Source organism: Python bivittatus, unplaced genomic scaffold (assembly GCF_059951505.1).
Source record: "Python bivittatus isolate LINGU-HERP-01145 unplaced genomic scaffold, Pbiv_v1 ctg000070_np1212, whole genome shotgun sequence".
NCBI classification, from domain to species: Eukaryota; Metazoa; Chordata; class Lepidosauria; order Squamata; family Pythonidae; genus Python; species Python bivittatus.
In genome coordinates, this window is record NW_028277034.1 from 5,067,029 (window position 1) to 5,094,082 (window position 27,054).

At 38.7% G+C, this 27,054-nt stretch overlaps 1 protein-coding gene across 1 annotated transcript; it reads left to right on the forward strand.

Annotated features, from left to right (window-relative positions):
- Positions 1-24,388, forward strand: PDGFRL (platelet derived growth factor receptor like). The gene is made up of 6 exons (XM_088131293.1): positions 1-358; positions 1,630-1,924; positions 13,893-14,044; positions 15,844-16,137; positions 19,337-19,476; positions 21,531-24,388. Exons 1-6 carry the CDS (start codon positions 304-306, stop codon positions 21,717-21,719), a joined length of 1,125 nt encoding a protein of 374 aa, XP_087987419.1. The 5' UTR covers positions 1-303; the 3' UTR covers positions 21,720-24,388.
- Positions 24,389-27,054: the final 2,666 nt, after the last annotated feature.

Here is a 27,054-nt window from a genome sequence, read left to right on the forward strand (position 1 = left end):
GCCTGCCTGCCTGCCTTTCTTCCCTCCCTCGGCGCTCGCTCCCCCCATGAAGCGGGGGCGCCCCGCGTCTTCTTGCTGCGTCGGAGGACGCCCCCGCCCTGAGAGCCCCTCCTGACAGACAACTCCGGGGGGGGGTTGGGGGCGGACGGGAAAAGGAAGGGCTGCTCCCCCTCCCCGCCCGCGCTCCCCGCCGCAACCCAGGCGCGAGTTCCCGTCGCATCCCTCGCGCCAGAAGGCGGCGAAGAGGCTTCGGGACGCTTTCCTTCCTCCCTTGCTTGCTTCCTTCCTTCCCTCCCTCCGGCCATGAAGCTGTGGTTCCTGCTCAGCCTCCTGCTGCTGCAGCAAACGCTTCAGAGTGGTAAGTCCAGCGGTGTCTCGGCCGGCGGGCTTGCCTCGCCTCGCCTCGCCTCCCTGCCTCCCTCTCCTCCTTCGCTCTGCACCCCGGTTCTTCCTTTCCCGCTCGCAGCATCATTTAAAAAAGTCTCTCGCCCCCCCCCTTTCCCACCACCTTTCCTCACACTTGAGAATAAATTTGGCCGGGGAGGGGTGATTTCTGCCGTGCCGAGAGGGCAAAGGGCGGCCGTCGCTGCCCGGGCCGGAGACCCCCTTCTTGAAACGGCGCTCGAAGGAGACGCCAAATTCTTCCGAAGTCGCCCCGCGCACAAGGGTGCCTAGAAGTAATGGAGTCGGATGACCGCGACCCACGCCCCGTTGAAGAATTTTAAGAACTTGGAAACTTCATTCTCATTTAGTCAAAATCAGACTGTACAGCGTAGGACCTCTCACTTTAAAAATTGATTTCCTTTTATTGATTTAAAAACTTTGTCTTTTTTTAATTATTTCAATAATGGGAACATTTTTGGGGAAAAGGAAGGGTGTCTTAGCTTTCTGGAAGGGCAGTGTTCAGTGTTGTTTATTTACACAGTTTTATAGCCCTCCGTCCAGCTGGAAAGGCCTCCAGCTTACAAATCAACCCAAACAAGACAGCCCCACTCTTCAGGTGCAACACAGAAGGAAGACGTGATGGAAGGAATGCAAGGAAATTGGGGCATGAAAAACAGGCTCCTAAGAGTTAAATAGCAGATCTTAGGAAATCTGTGGGAAATGTCTGTGATCTCTTGAGATCTTGAGCATTGATAGGTGGTTCCTGCCAAAGTAAAATTATTCTGATTATTCAGGTTTTACATGCACAAAGCAAGTTTAGTTATATAGCATTCTAAGCCAAATATCTATAATCTCAGTGTTTTTCCCCTATAATTTCATATTCAAGGGGGAAAAAACATTTTTGTGTTATTTTTCCTGTTTACCTCGTAGGGTTAATTGTTAATTGTTCATATCCACCCCTTAGGTAATGGTTCATATGCATGAGTTTAACTGAAATCAATTCAGCTTTAAAATTGTTTGTTGGTGAATGTCCTAGCTGATGTGGCAGAATTAATTGTTGTTAACAATACGATGCATGCCGCTTTGACCTATATAAAACCAGATTGGATACAAACTTTACATCAGATATAGATTAATTATGGGGGGAGTAGAATTGTACCCATAAGAAAATAGAATAGCAGAAATGTTCCTACCCACGTGGCACTGTGTTTTCTTTCTCCCCCCCCCCCCTTTTCTTTGTAATAGCTGTTGGTCAACCTGCAAAGAGCAAACATCCGAAGGAACCTGGAGAGAACCGGATTAAGCCCTCTAACAAAAAAGTCAAACCCAGAACTCCCAAATTAAAAGAAAGAAACTCCGCAGACCCTTCCCCAAAGGCCAGCTCCATAATGACACGAGTGATGGAGAAGGGCCACTTCCAGAAGCCCATGGCTACTTTAAGCCTTTTGGCAGGTCAAAGTGTAGAGCTGCGGTGTAAAGGGAATAGGATTGAATGGAACTACCCTCCTTACCTTGACACCTTTAAGGATGCCCGGCTTAGGTAAGACTTGCCAGATGAAAGTGGATGAAATGGCCCTGGCGCTTCATTGAAATTCTGAACAATCAAGGCAAACATGGATGGTCTTGCTCGGGTAAAATACATGGGATAGATAGAAAATGAAAGCTAAAGTAAGATCTGCTTGGTTTAGGAGAAAGCATCTAGTTAGATGCATCCCTCTTCAGGTGGCCATGGTAGCCAGGAATTATGAGAATTATAATCCAACACATCTGGAAGACATCAGGTTGGGAAAGGCTCCCAAAGCCTTTCACCTAAAGCAACATTCCGCTGAAGGGGATTGCAGTTTGCACCATTCTTTTGGCTTCCTCTCGTTTCCAGCAATATTAGACGAAAGTTAGAAAATTAGGATTTCTTTCCCAGTGGGCATGATTGCACCACGAGCCCTGAGGTGCATCGCAAATTTCAAAATTACATAGTAGCTGTGAGCAGGGGAAAAAAAACTGCTTATATTGTAGGACAGGAAAACACAATTTCTGAGTCCAGTGGCACTGCCAGGCTCTGTTTAGTATTTTGAAGGCTCGATCCCATTTGGGCAAGATTGTTTGCATGAATCAAATGTGCTCTTGAAAGTATCTGCAAAGTTACGGCACCCATTTTGCCCTGAGAGCCCTGCAAGCCCTCCAAACGGGAAGAAAGGGTGTCAGGTTTTTGGCTCCACCCAGCCTGGAAGGATGCTGGCAGGCAGCGTGTGGCCACGGAGCCTCACTTGTTGAACTCTTGTTCTAGGATACGAAGCCAGCTGCTCTTATTTGAACTGGATGTTCTTTGCGTGAGTACTTTACAAAGAATGTCAGTGCTACAATAGGGTTTTACTTTTTAAAGCAAAGAGCTAGAACTATGGTGAAAAATTAAATATGGGCCTTAACTCTATGGCTAGAGAATTAATGGTGTCCCTCACTGGATGCATTTATTTTTATTTATTTGACATTGCTTCTGTACCGCACCAGTGGCAGTTCTTTACCACAATTAATACAAATCACAGAATTGTAATTGAAGAATTAAATAAACCCAGCTGGAAGAAAATAGTAACCACAGCTCCCATATGTTAAGATCCAAATGCTTGGCAGAAGCATATGATTTTAAGTTCTCTTCTAAGTATGAACAGGGAGAGGGCCATCCTGATCTCAGGGATCAGCAACAGAAAAAGGGCATTTCCAGGCCCCGATTCCTTAGTTCCTTAGATGGGTGGGAACATATTTCTTACCTTGCTGACTCAGATTGTAGAATGAAGCCAGCCTTCAGCTAACAGGTAGAGCTGGATGCACTACAAGAAATCCAAGAACTTGTAACAAGTAATATTTGTTGAAGAAAGTTAGGAAGCCATGATGGAAAAAAATACAACTTCTGTAATTCAAGAACAAGCTTTGTGGGGGTGTATGTGTGTATGTTAAAGAACAGTGTTCAAATGCTCTTGCATTTTGCGTTTCTTTCCACCTTGCATAGCCAACTGCTTCTCCTCCCTTTATTTATTTACTTACATATGTAACTTATTATATTTGTTAAGCCCCACTCCCTATTTTTGGGGCAGGCTGGCCTATTTCTATCTGTCCTTTATTTCTGCAACCATTAAGCAGGACATACTTCTAATTCTCTTACTAGACTTTGAATAAAAGGTGTCAAGCGCTGAGCAAATGCAAGCAATGTTATTTCCAAAGTGTTTCACAAATAAATCCTGGTGATATGTGTAAAACCAACTGCTCTAGGAATGAAACATTCTGAGGAACTCAAGAATATTCTGTTGTTTTTTTGGAACATGCAGATCTGGCTGTTCTGAGGTGATTGGGTGGTTATCCAGAAGTTTTTTTTCCCCTTTATTTATAGTAAATACAGTCAGTGACCAGCAAGTCCAAAAATACAATTAAAGGGAAATAAAATACAATAAAGTACAAATATAATACAAGTAAAGATGAAATAAAAATAAAAATCTAAAGGGGGGGGAGAGAACTAGGGAGTAAAAATATCAATGGTGTCAATGTAAAACCAGTATTTTCTTTCTGACTGATAAAGCAGCCAATAAAAACTTAGCAACTCTATTTCTCACATTTATCTCAAAGTGAAATTAATTCTATTCATGAGGGGTATTAAAAGGGTAGTACATATGGTGTCACAGAAGAGACAGTGAAAAAGAAATGTGGGCAAAGATGTCAGGCAAGAATGGACTCTCTCCAAAGGGGATCTTCTGGAACTCCAGTATTGCTATGGGGAACATAATCTCTGAACCGGCATTCTGGAAGAAAGGGGAATGCACCCCACTGCTTCCAGTTCATAAAATTATGTTCCAGAAAATGGCAGGCCCAGTCCCCAAACATCCAGATCATCATGGTCTGGAGGAAGAATGGACCTTCTGGAGTTCCTTGGATCATTCTTTTCTAGGAACAATACGTTTTGCAAATCATATACCTCATTATGTAATATGATAATGTGGTCTGAGAAAGTAACCAATATTTTAGTTATTAATTGAAGCAGATGAAGACCTTTGAAGAATAATTGTACAAACAAACATCATACAGGCTTAAATTTAGTATTGTTAGAAAACAAAGACAACAATAGTGAGATCCAGCATCTCTTCGTAAAGCTCCTGGATTGCTTGTTTATTTATTTAATGTATACGGCCACCCATCTCACAAATACAACTCTGGGAGGCTAACACATTAAAACAATAAGAAACAATATTAGCAGAAATGAAAAACCAACCATGGTCACCAAGGATGAACCCAGCAAGACCACAGACAGAAACCTCTCAATGGGAATCTTGTTATAGTGGTGTCCTTCTCCTCCTTTTCTTTGAAGCCAGATTAGGCAGAAAGCAGCAAATCTAAAATAAATTAAATTACTGTCTTGCATACCTTTGTCCAAAATATCTGTGCTTTAATCAAGATAATTATTATTTTATTTTCATTTAGGTCCCTCTGGTGACTATATTTGACAAAGAAAGAAGAATCCTTGTAATCATGTACTATTAACTTCAGCCGGAATTTAATTGATAATAGCATCTTGTTCACTTTCTATACCCAAAGTTTCTAGATGTCATGGGGATGAATTGAATGAGTACTTCAGCATAAAGATGTTTGCAAATGAAATATATTGGAGCAACAATTTAAGTTAATAAAGAAAAAACTTAGGAGGACAAAATATGATTGAATGGGGAGAAAGAAATATTAGAGGAACTTTCACCTGGCAATGAGCAATAACTACTTTTGTACCATGAAGTTGGATTTGTTGCAGGTTATATATATTTCTGTAAAAAAGGTTTATTTGGAGGAAGTTAACTAGTTAAATAAAACTTTAATATTTCAGCCTGACCATTTATTAAATGACCTGCAGAAATTAGTTATCTTTCAACTTGAGCTATTGTTTTTCAACACTCATTGTGGTTTGGGGGCTAGGGGAGAGGTCCTCCCAAATGTGGCTTTAGTCTTTGTGTTGTTGTTGCTCTTTCTTAAACTATACTAATTATTATTAGTCTGTTGTGATGTACTTCAGCCAGAGTCTGTGGGTTGGGGCAGGTTACAAAAACTGTAGAATAACATTGCCAGGTTGGCTGTCTGCTGAGAATTATACTTCAGCTTTAAGGAAGATATATGCTGGTGTAGGCTTTCACAGCCAGTATCTGTTGGGCAGTGTTTAAGGTTTAGTGACCGTGTTCTAGACAATGATTTCCTGATGTTTTGCCAGCAACTGTGGCTGGCATCTTTAGAATCATAATGCCTAGCAGACCAAGATGCCAGCCACAGTTGCTGGCAAAACATCAGGAAATCTATTGTCTAGACCATGGTCACTAAACCCTGGAGCTCAACCCTATCCAAGGGAGGTGTTGGTTTCCCATCTCTGGATTATTTTTCTGTGGGAAACTACTAAACATGAGCCAGAAAATGTAGCCCTTTTCAAAAGTGTTGCACTATGTAGACATTTATCATATCGAAACCAAAGAAACTATTAATATTTTTGAATGGAAATTATGTTATCCAAAAGGATTTAGGGTTTATTTTACTGTTGGAGCTATAGCACAATGGGTCACTAGATGGCAGATTTCACCTGTAATACTAATCAGATCTGCCTTTAACCAGAGGACATGAACCTAATCAAGCTTTCCCAACTTGATGCCTACTTGGTGTTGGAATTTCTAGAACTTCCAGCGAAGGACCACATTGGCTAGTGATTCTCAGACCCCCCCTTTATAGAAGGTTGATAGAAAAATATGTGGCTTCCCTGTTTGTTTCTGGACATGTACTTCATTCAAATGTCCATATTCCCACCTCTAAAAGCAAGCTGCATATTTCAAAAACTTAAGGTTGTCTTTAGCTTGGAGATCCTAGTCTACATAATATAGCATACATATGCTTGGACTTTGGATGTGAATACTGGCTAAAATGTGTCCAAATTGACCAGTACTGTCCTTTCCATTAGGAGGAGATAATATGTAGTAAGGTGGTGGTGTGGTAAGGTACAAGTAATGTGGCAAGGTACAAGTAATATTCCTAGTTTATGCCATCCCTAACTTATTAAAAAGCCTTATATGAAAGCCTCAATTGACCAAAGCCATAATGAATGGTGGAGATCCATATGAGCCTATCTGGTGATGACTATGACATTTGGAAGATTGCAACTTGGAAAGTAAAAGCTATAAAGTAACAAGTGAAATAAAAGAAAGAGTTATAGATAAGTCATGTGTTTATGAAACTAAGAAATGTGAAACATTTAGATGATCTGAGTGAAGGTGACCTGATCCTAGGGGATAGAAGCAGGAAAGTGAAGGTATAGGTTCAAATATGAATGAAAGGGCTTGAATGTATGTCAGAAAGTATGAATTGTCTCATGGTTGTAAGTGTATATGAAAACAGGAATTTGTAGGTTGGTGATAGTAGCATTTTTGTTCCAGGGAATTGTGACAATGGAAGAAACAGAGATGAAGTTTGGAGAAAATTCTTCAATATCCTGAATTAATGTGATCCAGGAGTAAAAAAATGTATGTGTGAGGTCAACATGAATGGATAGGTAGGAAAAAGTGGTTTAAGGTGCTGGCCTAGAAGCCAGGAAACTATGAGTTCTAGACCTGCCTTAGGCATGAAAGCCAGCTGGGTGATTTGGGGCCAGTCACTCTCTCTCAGCCCATACCACCTCACAGGATTGTTGTGGGGAAAAGAGGAGGCAGGGGTATTAGGTATGTTTACCACCTTAAGTTATATATAAAAAAGACAGGATAAAAAAATGAGATAAAAGAGTATAGAAAAAGTAATTGAACCATGCAGAGAATGGGAAATGAATGTAAAGAAAAAGAAAGTGGGAAATGCTTGGAGTAGAATGAGAAAAATTACATTTCAGAGCATTAACTGGAAGTATGAAAAACAATGTTTAGTGGAATGACAAAATAAAGGAGGCTGTGGATGACAAAAAATGCATATAACAGAATGATTACTGCAAAATATGTGCATATACCTTAAAATGTTAGATGTCAACAACTGCTGGAACTCTTTTTCAGGCCCTGCTGTATATTTTGAGTTTCGCTAATTAAATGCAGTCTTATTAACATAATTTTCTGGAGGTAAGTAAATCTACAGTATACAAATATATATATATATATATATATATATATATATAATTGTTCCCAAACAGATTTAAATTCTTCTATAGTAAAACAATGTTCCTCCATTATGTTAAGAAATATCTTTTCCTTCCTAAGTTTCCTTTTCCTTTCCTTTTCCTCTAGATAACCTTCCATTCTTAACTCCCTTTCACTGTTTTCCAAAAGTTAATTTTTTTCTTTTTAATCTTTAAATTTACTTAAAACTTCTTTCTCACAGGATAGAAGGAAATTAACCTCGTATACAGCAACCTGCCTTTCAGAAAGTTTTTAATTTCCAAGTAAATCATTATTAAGTCATTTCTGATGTTAATTAAAAGAGGAAGAGAAAGCAAATCTCTGTCTCTTTGGGGGCTCCGAGCCGCAGCCTGGGTTTGATGTTTCCCACAACTCCCAGAGCGCTCAGCCTGCTGGGGATTGCAAAATTGTGATTTCTTCACAAGGAGCCTCTGTAAGGAGTACTCGTGGGTGACCCAGACATCCCCTTTGGCCAGAGATGGTTCCAAAGCTGGACCTTTCGCCGGCTTCTCTTATCTGCTGTGGTCATTGGCTCTGCGAAACTGAAGCCGCCTTTAATCTGCCATTACTCCCCCAGAGGTCTGACCAGTCCTGTACTTTCTTAAGGAGAAACAAGTCTTTGTAAAACCCTGGTGGATCACATTTGTGTAACGCCAGCATAGCAGGATTGCCAGGTCCTGAGGTGATGTCATTTAAAGCCATGGTCATTTAAAGTAGAGAGCAATCTAATATCAAACGTGCATCTAGATAGTTGCACATAAGACTCAGCAGAGGGTTGCAGGCTCTAAAAATTACGCTGGATTGCTCTTGAAATGGGCTGCTTGTATTGATCAAAAGTAACACAATTCAGCAGTTAAATTTATATTATTAAATTTCTATTCTTTGTTGTTTCTTACATTGAAATGACTACAGCTAAAACATTTTAAACAGATATGATTGATGGAGCAATTTTTCCCTTGATCCCTACAGTCCAATGTCTGTGATATTTATATATATAGGCAGCCACTGCTGTTTTATTAACTATTACATAAGTGTTTATAGTCAGATTGTGCATTGTAACCCTTCAGTCCCTTCCAAATTTTGCACCAAGGAAAACTGGACTCTGCAATATGCATTAAGTATGCTTTATTATTTGTATTGCATGGAGGTGAATCTAGTATTAGATAAAGCAAGGTAGTGGCCTCAAATGGCAGATGCTGCAAATCAGGACATAGTTACCATACACTAATTGTTTGCCTGGTTCCCATCCCCACTCCCAGCTAATTTGCTCCCTGCAGATGCGGTCCCTGTCAATCCATGGCGCTTCAGTATATGTAATGGAAATGCAATCTTGGTTTTATCTCAGGCAACCCTTGTTCTGCTTAAGATCTACTTTTACTAGTCACCAGAAGAGGCAAAGCACTATATGAATCTGAAGCCCTGCTTCTTGCTTGCTAGAAATCCTAGTATTCCAGTATTCTCCCAGTCTTTTCCTGGCATTGCCCTTCTCGAGTAAATGGTTGAAAACATGCAGAGAGAGAGAGAGAGAGAGAGAGAATTATTCAATTTATGACCACCCATCTCATCTAAGGAACTCTGGGTAGCTCACAACAGGTAAAAACAATCCAATAAAAACAAGTTAAAAATCAATATACAAACATGTAAAACTCATCCATAATCGATTTAAAACAGAAAAGTATGATCTATAGCAGAATATATCCTTGCAGAAGCTCAGCACAGCTGTAGCTCCCTACATTTGTAATAGCTCCCCACCACTATCAGACCCCCAGGCATGGCGGCAGAACCATGTTTTCAGGGCCTTCCTAAAGGCCAGGAGGATTGGCGCCAATCTAAGTACCAGGGGGATGATGTTCCACAGGGTGGGTGCTGTGGCAGAAAAATGCTGCAATTTCTATTATTTTGGGAAATTTTTACACAGCATTCACATAGTGCTTGCATAAACTAATTTTAAAAATGCATACAGGCCTTCATAGATAATACCTGTATACATCCGTATAAAAATCTCACTGTCCTAGGTTTGATATGATTAGTATGCTCATTGTACTTCAAGTGTACATTGCTACTGTGGGTTGCACCAGAAATGCAGACAATATCTTGACCCAGTGTCTGGAGGCTGTGTGGGTTTTGAGGAACCAAACAGGCTGAATCTGACCCTTAGTTGCTGTTTATCCAGCATGAGTTCATGATGTCTCCTGTTTTGTCACTTGACAGGGTGACATTGTCCCTGAAGGAGCAGGTTTGCAATTCAGGACTCCTCTTGGTCTCATGACTCTTCTAAAGGAGCAGGTAGAAGCCATGGTCCAGGGTAGGTTTGACCCAACTTTGGCTGGTACTCCAGTTGCAACTTTGTTCATTTGTTTCTTTGTTCAACTGATAAGCAGCCCGAGTAGTCCAAGTAAATTTAGGTGATTTACAACAGATTAAAAAAAAAAAACTAAACAGAAATCTTATCTGGAAGGAGAAGACTTTGTAACAGTGACTCATGTTTTTGTCATCACTGATGTCATTTGTGATTTTAACTTTTATTTGATTATATTGTGGATATTTGTAATTTATTACAAATTACTGATTATAACCTGCTAAGAGTCTACTGATTGCAATGGGCTAAAATCAAATCAATAAATCAGTGAATCTCCATGCTAATGACTGGCTTTTTAGTAGGATCGTTTAAGCTTTAGCAGCAGCTTTCCTTCAAGTACACAACCAATAGCCTATGCTGACTTTGTCATTTTACCTGATCTACCAGGAGAACCAGCAAGGATTGCTTTGGAGAAAAAGAAAAATTAGAATCAGGGAATAAGAGGGGAAAAGGAACTCTAGAAAAGATTATGCACTTTGAAAGTAAAAATAGCCTCTGTAGAGTTGCAGGAGAGTTTTTCTCTGAAGTCTGTTGGTTTTGTCCTCTATTTCAAGCTAGCACTTAAAAATTCTTCTCACCCCTCACATATTCCCTACAAGGAGTTTCAAATAAGAGTTTGATGTTGGGGCTTTGTTCCCTATTTGTCAATGTAATAGATATGACCTGCAAGCTTTAGTAATAAAGTAATAAAACTCAAGGAGCACAATGAAAAAAAATGGGACTAAAATTAAATATAAAGACAAACTAATGACAGAAGGTAGAACAATCGGCCTTAGAATTGACAATGAAGAAATCAAAGTGATATTTTAGGAATAATCATCAATAGTAAAGGAACAAGCCGTCAAGACATATGCTGCAGACTAGTACTTAGTAGGATATTCATGAAGGCCTTGGAAAAGATAAGCCATCATGTGACTATACCTACAAAGATCAGGATTGTGCAAGCAATGGTATTCCCTGTGACACTCTATGACAGTGAAATTGGGACTTTAAAGAAGTGGGGTAGGAAGAGTACTGACACTTTTGAGCTTTGGTGTTGGAGAAGAGTCCTGAGAATACCATGGACAGACAAGAAAACAAACAAATGGATCACCAAACAAATCAATCCAGAGTTCTCACTTGAGGCACAAATGACCAAGCTCAAATTATCCCACTCCAGACACAAATACCTAGCTCTCTAGAGAAGGTTTCAATGGTGGGAAAAGTGGAAGGAAAGATAAGAAAATGACCAGCAGCAAAATGGATGGACTCAGTTACAGCAGTGATGAGCACACCATTCAAAGAGCTGAACGACCACGTTAGGGAGAAAACCTATCTTTGCAGTCACTAAGAGTCGACACCAACTTGATTGCACATAATCATAAATTAGGATCAGAATGATAATACCTAAGATTGGGAACAAATTATTCAAACTAGGAGAAAAGTATTTTTCTTAGTGATAGTGGATAGATGTTTTATATGTCACATCTGCCTACCCACAAACTTTTAAAATTTATCATCCTTTTTCAATTGTGTAGGATGACTTTAGGATGGATATCATCATTCAGTGTTGGGCTTTGAATACTAAAGGCATAATCTAACAAACATTAGCCATGACTACATACAATTGAAAGGAATGGAATTACATTGTCTTGTATAAGTCCTCTTGATTTTAAAGGAGTTCATTTTGATTAATTTCTGTTGGAATGTGCCTGGTAATACTGTTGTTCTAGGCAATGCCTGTAGCTTCCTCAGTTCCTCGAAAGTTTTCATCTTAGTAGACACTGATTTTGTATTTATCCAAAGGCCTCATGGCAAATAGCATCAACTGCACATACCAGACAAAAAAGGATTGGGACTTGTCAGGAGAACAGGAAAAGGGTCCAAATGGTGCAACAAAACTGGATTTCTTGCATTCGTCATTTTTAGAAGGGGGCTCTGAAAAAAACGTTGAAGTACAATTCTCATTGGCTTTGCTTAAATGGGGCTGATGGAAACTGAAATCCATCAGTATCTGGACAGCCACAGATTCTTCAATTGTATATACGTAACAGCATCACTATATTAGTACAAATACTTTGTAATTAAAGCTCAAGAATAAACAAAAATGTAGATACATGTTCAACTACCAATGTCTCTCTCTTCTGCAGAACAGGCTGCTGATATCCTGGAAGACACCGATCTTTTTATTTCACATGCCTGCCCAATGTATTTCATCCCTTCAGCAAAATAGATTAAAAGGAGGTTGTACTAAGCCAAATAAATACTTTCAGTTTAAAGCAGGCCTACTCAGGTTAATGTTGCCCACTAGGTGTATTTATATCTTTTCTTCTCAAGATTATGAGAATGCTGTTCTCAACACACCTGGAGAGCATCAGATGGCAGAATGTGGGTTTAATGCTTAATTTTTTCAATATATAGTTTGTAAAAGAATACCAGGAGTCCATGTACATGCTGAAAAATTAGATTCTTTACCAAGAAATTAATAATGATTGCAGTATGGTTTATCTGTAGGCCCAGACACTGTAGTAAACTCATTAATGCTGACCTTGTCTCATCTAAGGGGCACTCTAGCCATTTTTAAAAGATTCTGCTAATACATGCAATCACAATTCCTCAGGCGTATTTGCATTTCCATAATGTAGATATTTGGCACTGAATATCATCCATTTGTCTTGCAAACATGTACTCACTAACTTCCAATTTTCAAGAAGTTGTGAGGAGGCTCTTAGAAAAATGTTCTTTTTACTGACTTTGCTTGATATCATCTACTCTTTTTTACTTGAATGTACAAATGCTAAATTGTCTGATAGCCTGTGCCAATTCAGTCATTCAGATAGTTACAGGCTATTTTTCTCCCCATACATCAAAACTATATAAAATCAATGATGGTTAATTTGGTATATGTGTAGTGCTCTTACTTTACATTTTTTTAGATTAAGGTTATGACTCCATGATATTTAATTAAAATAAAGATCATATGTATTTACAATTAAAAAAGAATTACTATTGTATTAAAGTAAAACTTAAAATAATAGAATCTTATGCATTGTAAGCGGTCAAGCCTCCTATGCTAGCCATTTTGAAAAGCATTACAAAGTACAGTGGTACCTCGGGATACGAACGCCTCTACTAACGAACATTTCGGGTTACGACCAGCTTCGGCAGGAAAATTTTACCTCGGGTTATGAACTTGCCTCTACTTACGAACCAGATCCGCGGCCATTTTCCCTGCTGTCACACAGTCGCGGCTTCCTGTGGGCGAGGTCGCGGTAGCAAGGAGATGTTCGGTGAGGCTCGTGGTGTGTTTTGCGGTGTTTTGTGAAGGTTTTTGGTGTGCGTGTTAGCATGGCTCCAAAGAAAATGCAGAGCAGGCTTGGCGGGAGTCAGGCTCTGAAGAGGAAATTGCCTCGGGTTGTGACCAAATTCGGGCGGAGGGCGGAACGGATTAACCGGATTTACATTGCACCCTATGGGGAAATTCGCCTCGGGTTGCGACCAAATTCGGAGGGCGGAACAGATTAACCGGATTTACATTGAACCCTATGGGAAACTTTACCTCGACTTGAGACCAACTCGAGTTGCAACCAGAGTCACGGAACGGATTAAGTTCATATCCCGAGGTGCCACTGTATTATGATATGTTGGAGAAAGATATGGAATGTTTGGAGCAAATGTCTCCATTTTCTGAAATTTTGATTGACATTTCACAAGTTAAAATTATTCAAACAAGTGTGGAAATATTCTCATTTATACTGAAAGCCTTGTGCAAATATTTCATGAAGGATAAAGAAGACAGTTGGCGCTTTTTTGGACCCAAAGAAAATATTGAAAACACTAAAATTGACAAATGGCTTTCCTGCCAACTTTTGTTCCACCTTTTAATGTGACATCTCATTAACAAAAGTGGATTAAAGTTACAGAGGAAAAATCCAAATAATAACACAAGGCAATAGGGGAACATAAGATCAGCAGAGGAGGCTGATTTTTTCATGTGTCTCTGTTTTTGCTAGCATCAAACAACATGAGAGATATGGTCAGCTGATCCTGGAAAATGCCACTGCAGCCGATACTGGTGAATACAGTTGCTGGCTCCTGCTATGCAAAGGCTACAGCTGTAAGAAGGATGAGTCAAAAACAGGTTCAACGTACATATTTTTTGCAGGTAATAAACTGGGCAATGATTTCCAAAGAAACCAAGATTATTTCTGTTTTTCCCTCTCAAATATTCCTCTATCCAAATCTAGAGCTCTGGTCTATCCTCAGATTGCTTGCATCTTGCTACTCTTAAGTAGACTGAATTAGCATAGTGCATAGGATATGGTTAAAATGCAGCTCTGTATTTACCAATTTAGAATATACAACACATGCTTTCAGATTTCCAGTAAACCTTTAACAATAACAACACAAAAACGTTCCTTCCCTCCCTTTACTAAATTATACTGCTGAAACGAAGAAAGGTTGAGTCAGCAGGAATGGGGTTTTGGGCAGAAAAAACTGAATTTCATTTTTGATACTCAGCAAATATATGGTCCCTTTTTTTTTTTGTTACTGCTTTGGTTTTTGTGCTAGACAAAAACGAAGTAGACCCCAGAAACCCAAAGTCTACCCACATAGTTTTAAGGGAAGAGAGAGAGAGAGAAAGAGAGAGAGGGGGGGACAGGGAGAGGGGAACCTTGTCTACCCAAGTGGAGAGCCATTTGATTAGCACATGTCAGACATGAGCTGGTTAAACCATGTACTTATCGACATTTTCTGAACAAGATTTGGCTAACTTCAGTCAGTTCACCCTTTCTTTGTTATAATACTGGAAGTGCTTCTAGGAAGTAATCTAAACCAATCTTAAATTTCATTCCATTCCTTAAATATTTAGCAGATACATTAAACAGAATGAGCAGCAAATGTTCAAGTATTCATTGTTTGCTTTTTCCAACCAGACTTGCTGTCACTCAACATATTGCAAGAGGTCTTTGAAATTAGGCTGTTTTAAAAACTTCTGACAGGGAAGTTGTGGTTCTGTGGAGCATGAGACCATATGTAATAAAGGACTTGCACTGGGGCTATAACTATGATTTTGAAGCCATCATTAAGACCTATTTCTTTTAGCAATACTATATTGCCTTTCTGTTAAATCAACAGACTTGAAGAACTGATGTCCCACTAGGTTAAGTATAGCTCAATAAACCGATTGTGAGTTTGTATATGCACACACACACACACACACACACACACACACACACACACACCCTTCCTCTTTGTTTAAGACTGCAAAACAATATTTGACAAGCACCAGACAGGCCATAAATACATGGCTGGCAGGGTGTTATTGCAAGCAGGCCAAGCCTGAATGCTGCATTTGAATTTGAAAAGTAATATACTTATTTCTGTCCCTGAGATATGATAGGCATTTTGCCCATGATTGGCAGCTAAATTAGAAATGCTACTGTTTAGAACGTCCTTGAAAATCTGGCTGTTTCCTCAGGCCTTGGGTTAAGGTGGGCGGTGAGCCCCTTATAGGCTCTTCTATGTTAGTTTAAATGTTTTTCTCTGGATGTACATCCAACTTTTCTAGTTTTGTTTTGTTTTTTTAATTGCTGTTACTAGTTTTAATGTTTAATGCTGCCCAGAGTCTTTATGGAGTTGGGGGCCTTCTAAATTTTAATATATATATAAATTTAGAAGGCCTCCAACTCCAATGTCCCCAACAATATTCTGATGGAGATATATAAAATATTGTTGTCTCATTTTGTTTATTTTTAAAGGAAACAACTGGTAAATATCATTAGATACGTTTATTGTTAATAAAATCCAGAACTGTGGTAATTATTTTCTTCCCTGGGGAAATTTAACCCAAACTTAACATTGTAATGAAGTGTACAATACTTACACATAATATACGCGCGCGCGCACACACACACAAACACATATATACACACACACACCTTGGATTGCTTCTTTATACAGATAAAGAAGAATTATTTGTTCCTGCTCCCAGCTATTTTGAAGTGGTCTACCTCAACCCAGATAAACCTGCTGTGATTCCCTGCCGAGTCACCAACCCATCAGCAAAAGTGACTCTTCACCAGGAGTTTCCAGCAGAAGAGATCAAAGTGGATGGAAGCAACGTTATCTATGATGCCAAGAAGGGGTTCGTCTACCAACACCCAACCTCAGATCAGAAAGGAGTAGTTTACTGCAGAGCTGAATTATGGGGAGCACCTCAGATTTCTATTAAATACCAATTGCTTTATGAAGAAGGTGAGTTAATTCCAAGAGACTTGGTGTGCAGTAGAATCCTTTTGATGTTAATCAGTGGCCGCGGCAAAATGTCACACTTTGTCCATGTTATTTTTCTTTTTTCTTTTTTTTTCTTTATATATCAATACTCAGAAAAACATCGTGTCAACTGGTTCCCTTTTCAGGTACATAAATCATTCACCCTGTTTTAACAACAACAACAACAACAACAACAACAATAATAATAATAATAGTAAGTCAGAGTATTGCTCCTTACATTGATTTGTCTCACATCATAACAGTTCATTTTTTACTTACAATATTTAAAGTGTCAGAGTAGTTCTTCATATAAATCATTGATCAACTCATAACAATAATAATAAGATTAATATAGTCTAGTAATGCTTCTATAATTAATAATCCTACCAGCTCATCTATCAATATAGATTGTTTACCAACTTTTAACCACAATAATAATAATACTTAAGCTATCAGGATAGTTCATGTATTACTCATGTATAATAGTCATCTTCTAACTTATAACTTCCACCTCTTTTATCAAGCCATTGATAAAATCTATCCCATATCAAATAATATTCTGTATCCTCTTTATCTTTTATTTTTAAAGTCAATCTGTCCATCTCCACACAGTCCAATATTTTCTGAATAACACTTTCATCTGTAGGGGTGTCTTCATTTTTCCAATATTGCGCGAATACAATTCTTGCTGCTGTCAATATGTGCAATATTAAATATACAGTTGCTTTGTCATAATGCCCCGGGATTACGCCCAGTAGAAATGTCTCTGGTTTTAAGTCTATATGTTGCTGTATCATTTTTTCTAACCAAATATGTATATGTGTCCAAAACCTTTTTGCTTTGGTACATGTCCACCACATATGATAATAAGTACCTGGTATTTGCTTACATTTCCAGCACTTGGTGGACATGTCTTTGAACATCTTTGCCAGTCTTGCTGGTGGCAAGTGCCATCTGTAAAACATTTTATATAGGTTCTCTTTATATGCCGTGGCCATCGTTAATTTATGGTTTCTCTCCCAAAGATTTTGCCATTTATCTAAATCAATATTATACCCAAAGTTTTTAGCCCAGACAATCATTGTTTCTTTCACTTGTTCATCTTCCATTTTAATGTTTAACAAATAGCCTTATAGCTTCTTAATCAGTTTTTCTTCTGTAGCCAATAAAGTTTGATCAAGTGATGTTAGCTCCTTATAGAAACCCCATTCCTTTGCATCTTTCACATATCTAGATTGTATCTGCGCATATGGCCACCGTGCTAAGTCTACCCCTTGATTTTGTAATTCCTGTCTGTTTTTCAATCCCCCTGTCTCATTCAAAATATTCTTGTATGTTACAATTCTTTCCAAATTAACCAGGTTTGGATGTGTTAATGCTTCCATAGTCGATAGCCAAATTGGTATTTTCCTATAGTTTTTTACCTTTATTTTTTCCCAAGTCCTAAGTAAAGCATTTCTCACGTAGTGTCTTTGGAAATATCTATGTGCAGTGTTTTTCCCATACCAGAGAAAAGCATGCCATCCCAATAGCAAGTCATGTCCCTCCAGCACCAATAATCTTTTGTGCCTCAAAGTTATCCAATCTTTCACCCAAGTTAATACTGCTGCTTGGTAATGCAACTCCTAGTCAAGGAGCCAAAGAAGCGATGGAATGATATCATGCAAGCCGGCAGACCAATTTTGGTAGTTTCTGGGAGTTCCTATTTTAATTTTCTTGTGGAAAACATAAGAAATCACATGTGCCAGGTTTTGGAGATCTGCCACCAAATAGCAGTGTGATTTTGAGACTCCAAGGGTACAAAGGAGATATGGGGACTACATAGGAGGAATCCCTATTACAAACCATGACCCAGTTTCACACATTTAACTCACCTTAAAAATAGCTCTTGTAAACAGAGCAGAAGGAGAGCCGTGTAAGTCTGTGGTGGCAAAAAAATCAGGAGTCGTCTGGTAGCACCTTTTCCAACTAACAAAACTTAAACCTTGTAATGAAATCTGTTAGTCAAAAAACTAAGAAATCAGGCTCCTTGAATGAACTCTTATGCCTCCAATAAATAATTTTGTGGCATCCTAAAAATTAAGCTTTGTTATTGCATAAGCATTTGTAGCTCACAATTCACTGCATCAGATCCATAGGTGTGGTCTTGAGAAATGAGCATTATATACAAGGGCTGTGCAAGCTTTCAGTAGAGGTGTTTTGCAGAGCACGTACATGCAAGTGATGCACTTGTTGATGCTTAAAGAAGCCACCTTTGGAAGAGTTATGTGGCTACTCCAAAGACTGCCTACCCCCTACCTAGGCTTCTGTTTTGTACATGCACAACAACACTTCTGCTGGGACAGTCCTCGAAGCAATCATGTTTTGGAGAATGCTTTGCATAGTCCTGTTATCTATATACAGAGTTGTTCTGGAGGGGAGGAAAAGGGATATGATAGAAGATGAGAGAAACAGTATAAATAATGATTATCAAAAAAACAGAGTTGGGCACAGAATTATTATGTGCTTAATAAAGGCACAGTTCTGTTTAAGTGCCCCCATAGTACAGTACAGGTAGTCCTTGGTTTATGACAGCAATTGGGACCATAAAGCACAGTGTCACGGGACTGCATAGCTTAGTGATGGCAGTTCTGGCAGTCCTGGTTGCCACCATTAAGTGATGACCATGTGGGTTGTTAAGCAAGGACCGCATGTGACTGCAACTTCCAAATTCCTGCCAGCTTCCTATTGACTTTGCTGGTGGGAAGCTGGCAGAGAATGTCAGAAATCACGATCACATGACTGTGGGATGCAATAACAGCCAGAACCCTGAGGACCAGTCATAAGTCCCCTCATTCATTGCTGTCATAAATTTGAAGAGTCGTTGAATTAATGAATGTAACTTGAGGACTACCTGTATAACCAGTCCTGAAAGCAGTATTATTAAAATGGGATATTGAATAACTCAGGTGTGAGACAATTCCAGAACTGTTTACTAGATTGGTGAAACCACATCCGCCCTTTCAGATTCTAACAATCTTTTGCACATGGTAGGAGTGTGATAATTGAAACATACATTTCAGTTGATCCATTCTTGTCTTGTGCAACCTAATTTTTAATCTATGGGAATATAGTGGGGCCACCTTCGAAGTAACCTCATCTTTCTTCTTTTCATTTTATCTCATCCTTTGCTTTGAATCAGTTCCTCGTGGACCTCCTTCAACTACAATCAAAGCATCGTCCAATGAAGTAGAAGGTGGCAGTGATGTTAATGTTTTGTGCACAGTTTTGGGGCAGCCAGATGTAGAAGTGGAATTTAATTGGATATATCCAGGGAAACAGGTATGCACTGTAGATTTTGTTTTCTTTGCTTATTTCTTGAAATCTAAAATAGAACTTTGTATGTATGTGTACTATTAACTGCAGAATGGATTTTAGACAATTTTGGAGACATAGCTATTCGCTGCAGAAATATACTCAATTGCTAGAAGAGGTTTCAACTATTTTATCAGATAACATATAAGATTAAATATTAACCTATGTTTCCATTACTCTCGGTCTAGAAAGATGATAGATTATTTAGCACAAGATGATAAACAAACTGGCTATCCCTGTTTTGGACAAGCCTAGAGGGAAAAAAACATCAGAAAAGGGCATGGAAAGACAGTGAGATTGCGTAGAATTGGCAGTCAAAATTAGATTATGCAACTGTCTTTCATGTGTATTTTACTGCTAGTCTTGCTAGAAATTATCTTTGAAGTTCCCCAACAATCATTATTTTCTTACAGAAAAAAAAATCATGATGCCTGCTAAAGTTTCTTTACCAGCAAAACAACTAGTAGCATAAAATGTTTTGTGTGTTTTTATTGCTTAAGTAGTTCTTTTGCATGCTATTATTGCTTAAGTAATGCAGTAGTAAGGCAGTTGTGGTAAAAATGAACTGCGTCTCATATAAATACTGAATTTGTGATGTTAACACAACTAACTGGACTGCACACCAAATCTTCATATAAAGATTTGAGATCTTTGGTAAGGGTGGAAGGTCGCTTCCAATTGTTGCATTCATGGGGATTTTTCAGTGGTGATTGATTTCAGATCTAAATCCCTTGATGAATCTTGAGACACACAAGCTTAGCTGAAGTCTAATTTAAGTATCTAAATCCAACAAAAAAGCAATATAAAGTCTTGTAGCCACTTAAAGACATCTGTGATGGCATAAGTGGTTGTATTGTTGCTGGGGTGCATTAATGGCTCAGTGTGGAAAAAAGGAACAGGCTACATGCACAGGCCCATTCTCACTTGTTTAAGCAATCTTTCCACTCTGTGAGGGGGGGAAAAAAAGAAAAAAAACAAGCAGTCTCTGTAGGCAATCTCTCCTGTGGGTGACCCACTTTTTTCTCTCCTCCTCGCAGAGCAGAGAGATTGGAGAGGAAGGGATTACAAGAGAGTAAGCAAGCACACAATGGGGATTACATGGGGCTGTTTGCATAGCATGCTCAAGGCGGCTGGTTCCACCACATTGCTTTTGAAGTGTATTCCCCATTGTGTCCCTCCTTGCTCTCTTATAATTCCTTCCTCTCCAGTCAATGTAAATACAAACATTAATTCTCTTCTTGCTAATTATTCCAGTGCCTGGTAAGCATTCCAAAGGGGCAGGGGGAGGGAAGCTAACATTGTTAGGAAGTAACATTGTTAGGAAGCAAACAAAAGCCAAAGGGGGATCTCGTCAGTTACAGGCAGTCACTGCGAGCCGGCTATCCCAGCACCAGAGTGAGCATTCCGAAGGGTAGGGGAGTGGGGAAAAGGAAAGCAGAGTCATAGTCACATGATTTCCGACTTAGCAACTGCTTTGTTTAATGACAGAACTGCTGGTCCCAATTGTCACTAAGCGAGGACTACCTATACTTGTGTACAAGCGAGGAAATATAGTTCCCCTTCAGACTTCCTGCCTGAATGTGTGGAGTCTGCAAACAAGAAATAGAAAGATTATTGCAACTTTAATCGTTACTCCTTACACAAAGCCTGCTGTTGGCCTTATCAGATTTATAGTAAATGGTGCAAAATCAAGATATGCATAATTTAAACACTGAAATTCTGAATTAAGTGGTCTAGATCTGGCATGAATACAAGGGAGGCCGCTCTTAAATTGTGTTATATTTTCCTTCCAAATATTAAACCTAATGTGAATTATCAAATACATACACACACACACACACACACACACACACACAGAATTAGCCAAATCATCTGCCTTAGTCTGCCTCCTTTATTGGTTGTAATTGAGATTAAAATTCCTATGTATGCTTTAGATTAACAGAAAATAATGTTAGCAAAATTAAAGGAGGTTGTTTTTTTGCAGAATTCTACACTAGGTAATGTATTTTTCCCCTTTTCAGTATAAAAGGCCAGTGGTTATCCAAGACTCTTGGAGGCTGATTGATAGAGGAATTGGTCATACTACAAGAATCTCTGAGAGCATTATTACTGTTGAAGATCTGGAAACCACTGATGCTGGAAACTACATCTGTATTGCTCAGAACCTTCAAGGACAAACCACAGTTGCTGCTCACATTGAACTGATCTGAGTTCTGCAGGCAGATGGAACAAGAAACGAAAGAGACTGCTTCTGACCAGCTTTAAAACTGGAACTGGAAATGCACCGGACCAAAATCTTAATATACTACATTTTTTATCATATATGAATTAAAACTGAGCATATAAATATGGCAACCAGCATAGTGCAGGAACATCAAAACTGAACTGCAGTGAGGAAACTTATAATTCAGAAGTTGCTTCTACTGTTCCCTAGGTTGCTTTAGAGATGTTGCCATCGGCATCAGTCTTTGCATAGCTCTTGCCATATTTTCATTATGGAAATGCTGACCTACTTTACAGAATTTGTTGTAAAGGTTTACACAATAATATATCTATCACTACAAAGCACTGAACTAAGAGAATAATTTTGTGTGTGTATGTGTGTGTGTATGAATTATATTCAAACCTTTTTCTCCAACAGTAATTTTGGGAGTTCTTAGAGGATAATGCTGAGTATACAATATTTTAGTTATGTTTCTTATTCTATTTTGCATCAGGAAAAGCAAGAGTAACACATTTGTAAGATTTACTGTATTATTTGCTGTCAAATAAGTATGTAACAGACTGCAATATAAGAGGATTTGTTTGAATCCTTTCTCATGGTTCAAAAATCTCATGGAACAGACATTGTCAAAGCTCTACTAACCACAGATTGCATTATTTACTTTCTGCTCAGAGTTTTGTAGTGTTTTTGTTCTATCAAGCCTGGGCTTACACGTCCTTCTCCTGAAATATGTCAATGATATGCTCTTTTTTACAATCATTGTCAATTTACATTTCTGGTGCTTGTTTGGGGCCATTAAGGCCCTGTTGGTTTGGGGGAACTCTACAGCTCCCTGCAGGGGGAGCAGATCAGTTACAGATATGCCTCATTTAGTGACTGCCTTGTTTAGCAACCGTTTGCAGTTACAACAGTGATGAAAAAGTAATTTTATGACCAATCCACTCATTTACAGTCTTCGCAGGACTGTCAAGCAAAGGAAAGCTGAAGTTAAGATCGTAAGCACAGTTGCAGTTTCACTTAGCAACCGCTTTGCTTAATAACCAAGTTGCTGATCCCAATTGTGGTTGCTAAACAAGGACTACCTGTACTTGCTTTTGCAAAAAAAATAACGGATCCTTCAAATTGAGCTCAAATGCTGGTGATCTCATGGGCACATTCTGTATCATTTTCTTGGCAACAATTCAGAAGTGAGTTTCCTGACTTCCCAATCTAGCCTACAAGCCTGGTATTTCCTGGTGGTTTCCCAACCAAGTACTAGCCAGGGATGTACACCCACACTGACAACTGGTATAGCTCTTGGAACAGCAGTATGAGCCCTGCAAAGTACAGAGCGGTTTTAATGGTTGGAATAGACCTGCTTCATTTGTGTTCCCAAATGTTTTGCACAGGCCTGTTTGAAATAGCACAGTGCGATCTCAGATCTTTAGGACTACACTGCATAACTAACTTTTGAACATGCAAGATGACTGTGCTATGAAACCCAATATTTACATTTATCTTCTTCAGCCTGATGTTCCTTTAGGAACAAAAACACTGTTTGATAATGCTTCTTACAAGTAATGTTGAAAAATGCAAATGAAGACATTTTATTTGTTTGAGTAACCATTTGTTGATTAGATTTCTATCTTGCCTTTCTTTCTTGCCCTCCTTTCTCTGATTCTTCCCCACAATAACCACCCAGTGAGATAGGTTGGGCTGAGCGAGAATGACTCGTTCGGTCTCCCGGTGAGCTTTTGTGGCTGAGAATAAACTAGCACGTGGGTCTCTCCACTCCTAATCCAACACAACAACAAATTACAATAAGGCTGCTTATTATTGAAATTCAACGAAGGAGAGGAAAGAACCTCCTGACGCCGTTTAACTCCTTTATTCTCTAAGGAAAATATGAAAAACAAATTAACAATTTGTCTATAGCAAGGCAATTTCATCATCTTCAGCCTAGCCGTGGTCCTTGCTGCAAAGTGTTGAGTAGAATATTCCAGATAAATTGCACGTTAACAGTGGGGAGAACATTTGCAGACGTTCATATGAACCTTTTAGCATGAAGTTCAGCAAACATGCTGTGTTGGGTGATCTATGTCCATGTTATTCACCAGGACTGCTTAGAAGAACAGTTCATTTCCCCCCCCCCCCCCCCTAAATCTCCTACGGTCCACTGCAGTGACATTTCTGGGTTTTTATTAATGTAGCCATGTACACAATAAAAGCATTCACATTCTGCCATGCATTCATGAAAGAGCAGTGGCATGTTGGTTATACGCACAATTAAAATTTAATTAACATTTAACCTTAGATCCTTGTTCACAAAAAGTGTGCATAATGAACACAGTTATAGCACATTTGCTCTGAAGGATTACAGAGGTTAATAAATATATTGATAAAAACAATGACACAAAGAAGGGAATCTCTATATATGTTGTCTCTATAGGGCAAAAATGTCTCTATGTCCTAATCAAAGTGATCAACTTGTTTGAGACATATTGAAAACACCAAAGGTATTCTAAGATACAGCTTTTGAGATTTTTTTATTAGCTTTTATTTGGGATTTATTGCACATATTTGTATTTGTATTCAAGTGTTTTTATTGTTTTGTATTGTAAGCTGCCTAGAGCTGTTTGCTTAAGATGGGCAAATACATTTCCTAAATAAACAAATATTTTAAAAAGTGTTTTGATAGATTTAGAAAGCCAAATCTTTTTGTCCCCTCAATTATTTTATCGTTTATTTGCATCACAAATACATGCTTTGTGTTAGAAGAAGGTTCAAGGTATACATGGAAGTTTAAAGTAAATATTGTATTTACCTGAAAGGCAGATGACCAGGAATTTAAGTCAGTGCCTTCCACTCCCACAAAAGGAACTATAGACAGAAACAAAATTTTAAACAGAGACAACCCCCCCCCCCCAAAAAAAATCCTACACAATGCTCATTTTCACCACTTTAACAAAAGGTTGACAATTCCAGCTAAGAATCATCTTGGGGATATCACCCTCTAATAAATATGGCCATGTGACACATTTCACTCTCTTTCAATGTATGTATTTTAACAGACCTATATGTTGTTCCATTCATGACTAACTCTAAGCAGCTGACATACCCAATACATGAATAAAGTTAAAGCATACCCAAAAATAATCAAAATGCACCAGGCATTGCTGAACAATTAAACCCTTAGCATTGAACCCACAGTATGCACATTCTTCCAGATCCCTCCCTCCCATCCTATGGTAGAAAATATGTCTAGCTTAGGGTGTTGGGTTGTATGAATTCTCTGAGCTTAATTTTTCATTTGCAGATGTTTCATTACTTGTCTAGATAACACTGAAGTTATATAGAAAGATAACAAAATGTCTGCAGATGAAGTTCTGAGAACATCCATCCATCCATCCATCCATCCATCCATCCATCCATCCATCCATCCATCCATCCATCCATCCTATTGTAGAGAACATATGTAGCTCCAAGTGTTGGAGTACTGAGTTACAGGAATTCTCTGAGTTTTGGATTTTTTTCTCCCCAGATGTTTCATTACTTGTCTAGGTCAGGGGTTTTCAAATTTTTCAGGTCACCAAATCTGTTAAAAAAACAATCCCAGAATGCCTGATCCAGAGGCAAAACTCTAATGATAGGAAATTGTCTGTATCTGAGTTAACTTTTTTTTGGCCTTAGCTTCTCATGGAACTCCAAGTTCTTCTGGAACCCTAGGGTTCCATGGAACACAGTCTGAAAAACTCTAGCCTTAGTGAACAAAAGATTTTACATATATGGGTAAAGAAATGCCTGAGATGAAAAAGCTAGCTCAGAAAACTTCTGCAATCAATCCAGTCAATGAATCAATCTATCCATCCATCTATCCATCCATCCATTCACCCACCACCCCACATTCCAAGGGAGATTAGATAGATAGATAGATAGATAAATTACTGCAAAATAAGGTAATTAAATGATCTCCATCTGCACACACCATCCATTCTGCATATATAATCTATTTCCATAAGTATATGCACATACTCCTTCCTTCCTTCCAGCAGAAACAGCAAAGAAGAAGAAAATCAAGATGAAGGCAATGCAAGAGGAAGGGAAAGCTGAATTGGGAAAGGAAGTAAACAAAGGGAAACAAAGATGTATGGAAAAAAATGACTGAAGGGATAATAAAAGAGAAAGCAGCACTATTTAGGCCTAATAAAAGGGTTAAAATTCAGTTGGCAAGCAGCTCCTTGCAAGTGTTATCTTCAAAGGAATCTGTACTTTTCAGCAGTGGTGTCTGCAGTCATTTTCATGCCCCAGTCATTCGTTTTTAATCAGCAATTTAAAACATCTCCCCACTTCACACTCATATGCACTTCTACACATAAGGTTGTCTGGATCTACATAACAACAACAGGCAAAGATTGTATATATACAAGTTATTATTCTCTAATCTGACATGGGATATTTAACTGCAGAATCCACTATCCATGAACAATGGGTGGGGATGTATGTCCCAATATATATATCCCAAGCTATTTCATAATGCTGCCACTTCATCTTCAACTTGAGTTGATCTGGGTGCCATTTATTACTCATGGGTACATGATCTTTTCCACCATGTCTGGATCTCGCTGGTCCTTGAAGATCCAGTTCTACAGGACAAGATTTGATGCATGAGATGAACGTTGGAATCCAAATAATTGGGAGGAGGGGTGGTTGCAAGATGGCCTCCACTATAAGGTATTTTTGCATGCCAATGTTTCCTCTGCATAACCTAGAAAGGCATTAGAGGAGCCTGTAGAGAAGTTGCAATTCTACTCCTTTTGTAACATATCTGGTTCTTGCATGTCTTAATCAGCCTATGCATTGTTCCGGTAGCTAACCTAGAACTTAACTGAAACGCAAATTGAAATACAGCAAGAAACTCCACACAGTGAACATATATAATAAAGTTTGATGTTCAACTCCCAGGATTCCCTAGCCTTGGGAATCTTGGACAATATATCAGCATATGGCTTGGTGGAGAAGATAACTGTACATTACCCTCAGAGAAATCAACTGGGTAATTTCGGATAAATGAAAGTATTTTTTCCAAGAATTTTATGAAGAGTTTTAGATAGAACAATAAAAGAATACAAGTGAAAAAAAAAGAAAAGAAAAAAAGTTGTAAGAAAACGAAACGAAACAAACAAAAAAAACCCTCTGCTCCCCTAAAAAAGTGACTTCCCATCCTCATCATGACAACTATAAGCAATTCCATAATCTCTTTACCTCTTATTTAGCCAATATACATCTCGTCACCCCATAACCCATCTCTTAGCAATAGGCAAATCAAATAAGTAACCTTTTCT